Source organism: Triticum urartu, chromosome 6A (assembly GCF_056163025.1).
Source record: "Triticum urartu cultivar PI428250 chromosome 6A, HENAU_Tu73, whole genome shotgun sequence".
NCBI lineage: Eukaryota > Viridiplantae > Streptophyta > Magnoliopsida > Poales > Poaceae > Triticum > Triticum urartu.
The window spans coordinates 13,694,250-13,701,515 of NC_141878.1; the positions used below are offsets into that span (position 1 = coordinate 13,694,250).

At 47.7% G+C, this 7,266-nt stretch overlaps 1 protein-coding gene across 1 annotated transcript; it reads left to right on the forward strand.

Annotated features, from left to right (window-relative positions):
• The first annotated feature begins 701 nt into the window (after positions 1-701).
• LOC147963192 (uncharacterized) lies at positions 702-1,925 on the forward strand. Its single transcript, XM_087529503.1, has one exon. It carries the CDS (start codon positions 702-704, stop codon positions 1,923-1,925), a length of 1,224 nt encoding a protein of 407 aa, XP_087385629.1.
• The last annotated feature ends 5,341 nt before the right edge of the window (positions 1,926-7,266 follow it).

Consider the following 7,266-nt stretch of genomic DNA (forward strand, 5'->3'; position numbering starts at 1 on the left):
GTGGCGTCGACGGATGGACGGACTGGCAAAGATGATGGTATCTCTCCTGAAGATGGGTCACCGGTCCGATGATGATGGCGGCGTCTAATATGTGTGGATGTGGTGTACGCTTTAGGTCTGTTGCACTGGCTGGTCGTTCTGATATGTTATGTGGATGGATCAGCGACGACACCGATTTAAATATGAGGAGTGAGAGCACTTCATATTATCGAGTTTTGTAGATGTGAGTTGTGCCTTCGGATGGGTTGATGTATGTTCTTGTTAGACCTTGGTGGAATAATAAATAAAAATGGCTGCATGCATCGATTGACCAGCACCGGTGGATCGGATCGTCGGTTGCGCCGACACAATGAATTCGCGCCGGACAAGCTCCAACTTCGGTCGGGCATATGGATTTGCGCCGGATAGACTCGGTTCAGGATGAGCGTTACAATCATTGGGGGTTCGCGAGCTCGGATGTTGATGCTCGCTGATCGATCAGGACGAGCGTTACAAACAGATGTCGAACAAAGTAGGAGTAGTACATAGTGGCCTGAGTTCAAAAAGAGTACGTGGCGGCCTCTCAAACAAATCCGATCGTGTGTCTAACCTAAATCTAGTCCGGTCATGACCTCGCGCGCCGGCCGTATCTATATATAGCGGTTCCGACGGGGCAGCCAAGGCGCCGACGACAATAACAAACCATCACGACGAACCAATCGATGGCAGCCGGCAAGGGCGTCGAGCGGCCGTGGTCGGAGCTTTCCGGCGACCTCCTGGCGGCCGTCTACCGCTGCTCCTCCTCGGCGCACGACCGCTCGCGCTTCGCCGCCGTCTGCACGTCATGGTGCACCGTCGCTTCATGGCACCCGCCGCTGCCCGCTCTCCCGCTGCTGCTGACGCTCCCCTCGCCGTCCGCCAGCGACCATGAGGTCGCACGGGCGTACAGCCCCGAGGACAGCAGGGCCGTGCGAGTCCCGCTCCCGTCGGCCGTGTCACCCGGCACGCGCCTTGTTGGGTCCCATGACGGCGGCTGGATAGCCGCCACGTGCTCGTCCGGCGACCACGGGCAGCAGCTCCTGATCATGAACCCCTTCTCCGGCATCCAGGTGGCGCTCTCCGTTAAGCATAGCACGGACGAGTGCGCGTGGCCACACGAATTCGATGCGAGTTTCAGTCCCATCAAGAAGGTCGTTTTCTCTGGTGACCCTTCGTCGAGCGACTGCATGCTCGCCACGATCACCGCACGGTGCAATCTCGCGCTCTGCAGGGTTCGCTGCACGGAAGCGACACGGTGGACCATGCATGGATGCGACACTCATGCATACGGGGAGCTCGTGGACATCGCCTTCTTCAACGGTGAGCTCTATGGCCTCTCTCACAAGAACGAACTGTTAATGTACGAGGTCGTCGTGAATCAAGACGGAGGCACACCGACGATCGCCAAGGTCCACATCATGTCCGACATCGAGGCGAGCATCCAGCACGAGCAACCGTCATGGTGCGAGGCCAAACACATATTCGAGCTGCGCGGCAAGGTGGCGATCGCAGTGGAGTTCTGCGAGTGGCGCGACCTCCACTCATACTTCAGAGTGTATGAGCTTGCCGAACGTGACGAGAGGGCGCCGTACCAACACAAGTGGGTGCAGGTGAGGAGCTTGGGCGAGCAGGCCCTGTTTCTGAGCCCCGCGTGCTCTAAGGCGGTTCACGTTGGCTGCCAGCGCGGTGGGGTGGACAGAAACTACATCTACTACCCAAAGCGACATTCAGTACACTTGGAAGGCGAGCGCTGCATGAAGCGTCTGGATCTTGGTAGTTGCGCCGTGTACTTCTTGGACAACGGGTACAATATGCATCGGATGGGGAGGATCATGTCACGGGTGTACCATTACCGCCATGAAGACAACAATAATGGTTGCATGTGGTTTCTGCCTCCAGACTTTTAGTTCCTCATTGCTGATGCATGGGGACAAATTCTCTACACGTTTCCTTAATTTCTGCTAGATGGTTCTTTTTTAAAAAAAATAAATTAAACGGAACCTTTATTCATTGGAAATAACCAGTACATCTTCTGTGAGAATCATTACAATTTCATTTAAAGACTCCTCAAACGAATCCCAAGTGAAAAAAAATCTAGCTAATCTAGCGAGCTCATAAGCTAGTTTATTTGCTTCTTTATTGCAATATACGAATCTTGTACTAATGAAATCATAGGCATGACGAAAACAATCATCGAAGATTGCCGCCGTCGCACCCGACGGTCGTCCTTCATCCTGCATGGTTTCAATCACCTTTAGATTGTCCATGTTAATAGTAAGGCGATTACATCCCGCCCTATGCGCCAGTGTTAGACGAAATTTGAGAGTTGAAGATTCTGCTATCAAAACATGCGCGGAATAGTCAATTTTTTCGTTCCCTCAAGCGATATACCTACCTTTGTCATTTCTCAGGACCGTTCCCATTGTGCCCTTCAAGAGATCGTGGTCAAAAGAAGTGTGAACATTATGTTTTACAAATCCCCTGGGAGGGCAGGACCGACCCCTTTTTTTCAGAAAAGCCCTGGGGATGATGCATTAACGAAATTTGATGTAAGAGCAAGAATCCCCATAGAGATCTGATGTGCATTCTGCGTTGTCTCCTTATGCAGCAATATTTGTCTTTCCCACCATAGATACCATGCTGTTAGTAATCATTTTGCGCACATTTTGTTGGCCCAAAATGAACAGTTCTTGGTCTGGTAGAAGTAGTAAATATTCCAACACCGTTTGTTCCGCACGACCGACCTCACAGGCTTTATCAATAATATCATCCATCCCAAGCCTTTTCCACACCTCCTTGGCTTTTCTACAGAGGAAAAGCATGTGCTTTGAATCTTCTAGACCCTTCGAGAAAGTAGGACAAATGGGCGAGATCTTCATATGTCTATTTTCAAGCGTAACCTGGCATGGAAGTATACCATGCAATGTATGCCATATAAAAAAATTGACTTTTGCCGGGCAAGATAACTTTCATATCTTGCTCCAAATTGGGTTTTCTTTGGTTCGCCCCATCCCATTAGAATGTCTTAATTTATCTCCATACTGATATTCCCACTCCCTAGAGTAGGAAGACCGAACCGAGAACATGTTGTTTTTTGTATAGCGCCAAGCAATAAAATCTGGCATATCATATTATGAAAGTGGAATTGAAAGAATATGTTGTACATCAATGGGCAACATCATTTGTCTAATGATATCTGCATCCCAACTATTCGTAGCAGGATCAATCAGGTCACCCACCTTCGATAACCAATGTCGCCCCTTGGGCGTCACAATTTTCCTTGTGTCACAATTGGGGATCGAGGCATATTCCCAAATATTATTATTTTGACCCTTCCCCACTTGCCAAATGTAGCCACGTTTTAGAGAGTCCGTACATGTCATTATACTTTGCCAGGTAAATGAAGATCCTCTCTTTAGTTTGGTATTCAACAAACCGCCATCAGAATAGTATTTAGCCCTTAGAATAGTAGCACACAAGGACCCCGGGTTATGAATAATACGCCATGCCTGCTTGGCAAGCAAAGCCAATTTGAAATAGTGAATATGACAAAATCCCATTCCCCCTTGCTTTTTAGGTACACACATTTTTCACCATGTCATCCAATGCATCCTCCTCTGGTTCTCCTCGTCTCCCCATCAGAAATGCGCCATCGCGTCAATGATTTCTTTACAGATGTTCTTAGGGACTTTAAAGACTGGCATTACATAGGTGGGTATGGCTTGGACAACAGCCTTGAGACGGTGTCATTCTGGCGAACCCAGATAAGGATAACTTCCTCGTGCCTTACTTTTCCGAGTAAGTCATCCCCTGACCGCCCCGTAACATATGATTTCTTACATTCCGATTGTTCTTTTTTTATAACATTTCGTGTTTTGTGCAGTGACACACATTATACACTCATCCTCTTAAGCCCGAAATATCTCATGGCCACGTATTTCGACTCTGACCGTCAGTCGAACAAAGACTACACAAATATCAAGAAAGTTCTTGATGATGCTCTCCCCGGCTACGCCAAATCTGGAGGCACCTTCAGGAGGCTAATTTGTAGGTACGGCAAGCACGTGTTCACCCACGTAACGACGTTCCCCTGCGTCAAGCAGCCGCCTGGCAGTCAGAAGGATGCCTACTACGCCCTCCATCACATGAGGGCGATCATACGGGACCATAATCACCTTATGCTACCAAATAATCTCAAAGAATGGGCCGCACGCTTGTCGGCAATCCAAGACGAGGGCATCAGACAAGAATTCTTTCGCATCCAGTCGGAGTTTGCAGAAATAATCTATCAAGATGTCCTTCGTACCTCGGGGCAGTTCTACCTCAAATATCAACCATCCAACGGTGAAATAGGAACAACGCTACAAATGCAGGCTGTCAACGACCGCACATTCATGACCATCACGAAAGACGGCGGCTTCATCCACGCTCTGGTCCCTGAGTCGAGTCGAAAGTATTGATGCCATGTAGTTCTGAAATATCGATTAGCTCATGTTGTAATTAAACTTTAATGAACTTGTATGTCTCTTTAGTTTGGACAGTCGTTCAACTTATATGTAATCGATGCTATTTATTAGTAGGACCATGAATCGTGCTATTAATGTGTTGCTTTTCTCTTTCGATCCTTTTGTTGCATACTTATATATTGCTTATATATTGTCTGTGAATTGCTACCAACGTTTTGTTTGTCTAGTGCATAGAGATGCGGTCGTATGTCATGTACAAGGGTGAGTTTCCTGGAGTCTACGACGACTGGGAAGAGTGTCGGAGACAGGTTCACCGTTTCAGCGGTAACAGTTACAAAGGGTACACCACTACGGCGGAGGTGGAAGATAGATACGCGCGCTATCTAGCGGGAGAGAGGAGGGAGCGGAGGAGGAACCGGATGAAGATCAGCTTCATCGCGATGATGCTCATCGTGACCGCAACCCTCTTCTATGTGATGGTAGTTTAGATATCGTCTTGTAATGTGAAGACAAACTCGCTACTCGCGGTCTCGGGACTTGTAATGTTCTAACTTTGTTCGGTATTTTGAATTCGAAGACTAATATGATGAATTGTATTCGGAGACTAATCTTCTATTGTATTCGATAAATCTGCTGTTTATATGTTGTGCGGTTTATATTCTATGCTGTAATGTATTTTGTAACATGTGCAAATATCAGAAAAGCAAAAAAATTCATAATATTCATAGTAGTGGCGCACCATCACTAGTAGAAAACAGGGCTATGGTCCAGGCCGGCTCAGCCCATTAGTCCCGGTTCAGTGTAGAACCGGGACTAATGTGGGCATTGGTCCCGATTCGTGAGCCCAGGGGGCCGGCCGGGCCACGTGGGCCATTGGTCCCGGTTAGTCTGGACCTTTTGGTCCCGGTTGGTGGGACGAACCGGGACCAATGGGCCTCGCTCCTGGCCCACCACTATTGGTCCCGGTTGGTGGCCTGAACCGGGACCAAAGGCTCCCTTTTAGTCCCGGTTCTTGCCACAAACCGGGACCAATGAGGTGCCTATATATACCCTCGCCCGCGAGCAGAGCACTCCCGTGCTCTATTTTTCTCTGGCCGGCGAGGGGAGGGGTTTGTGGTGCTCTAGCTCACCTCCTATGCACATGAGGTGTTCGATGGAATGCCCGAGCCACACTACTTAAACTTTCTCCTCTCGAAGCTCGACCTCCAAGCTCCATTTTCCTCCAGATTTGTCTAGATTTAGCGGTCCGTCACGCCCCGTCCCCGTCTTCACCGCCGTCGATCACCCGCGCTGATCTCATCACCGACACCACCGTGGTGAGCCTCTTGTTCTTATCTTCTTTCTGAAAGGAAAAATATTCTTACTTGTCTGTTTAGATAGATACTTGTATCATTTTCTTACATTTATTATTGCATCTTATATAGTGCGATGGTTTTGGTATCCGCCCCGTCGGCCCTCGTCCTGTCTATGATTCGGATTTGGTATGTATATTATCTTCATAACTATTGGTTCATTTATTGTTTATGAAAATTATGCCGACCAACGTGACATAGATTTTATTTATCTAGGATGTATGTGAATCGGAAATGCCAACCGACCCTATTGTCGAGAGGTTAAATTTAGTTGAAGAAGAAAACAATTTGTTGAAGGAAAAAATAAAAAAAATTGAGGAGGAGAAGATGATATTGGAGTTGCATGTTGCGGATGTCGTCGATGATCACAAGATCAAGATGGATGCAATGCGCTTGAAGATTAGAAAGATTAGAAAATATGCCATTCATACCGAGGCTTGGTATCATTATGCCGTTGGATCAATTGTTACCTTGGTTGCGATTATGATCGCATTTGTTTTCGCATTGAAATGTTTTACATAGAGAGCTATATGTTGTTAGATGAGAACTATGTATGCACTTTGGTTTTAATGTGATGATGAACTTCTATTAATTTGGACACTTAATTATGTATAATGCACGCAGATGAACCGGCAATGGATGTACGGTGACAGACACACCCGCGAGTACATTAAGGGCGTGCATGAGTTTCTCGATGCGGCTGAGGCAAACAAGCAGAATGGTTTTATGTGTTGTCCATGCACTGAATGTGGGAATACGAGGTCTTACTCTAACCGGAAAATCCTTCACTCCCACCTGCTTTACAAGGGTTTCATGCCACACTATAATGTTTGGACGAGGCACGGAGAAATAGGGGTTATGATGGAAGACGGCGAAGAAGAAGAGTACGATGACAACTATGTGCCCCCTGAATACGGTGATGCTGCAACGGGGGGAGCTGGTGAAGATCAAGAGGAACCAGACGATGTGCCCAATGATGCTGCCACGGGTGAAGCTGCTGAAGATCAAGAGGAACCAGACGATGTGCCCGATGATGATGATCTCTGCCGGGTCATTGTCGATGCACGGACGCAATGCATTAGTCAAAAGGAGAAGCTGAAGTTCGATCGCATGTTAGAGGATCACAAAAAAGAGTTATACCCCAATTGCGAAGATGGCAACACAAAGCTCGGTACCGTACTGGAATTGCTGCAGTGGAAGGCAGAGAATGCTGTGGCTGACAAAGGATTTGAGAAGCTACTGAAAATATTGAAGAAGAAGCTTCCAAACGATAAAGAATTGCCCGACAGTACATACGCAGCAAAGAAGGTCGTATGCCCTCTAGGATTGGAGGTGGAGAAGATACATGCATGCCCTAATGACTGCATCCTCTACCGCGGGGCATACAAGGATCTGAACGCATGCCCGGTATGCGGTGCGTTGCGGTATAA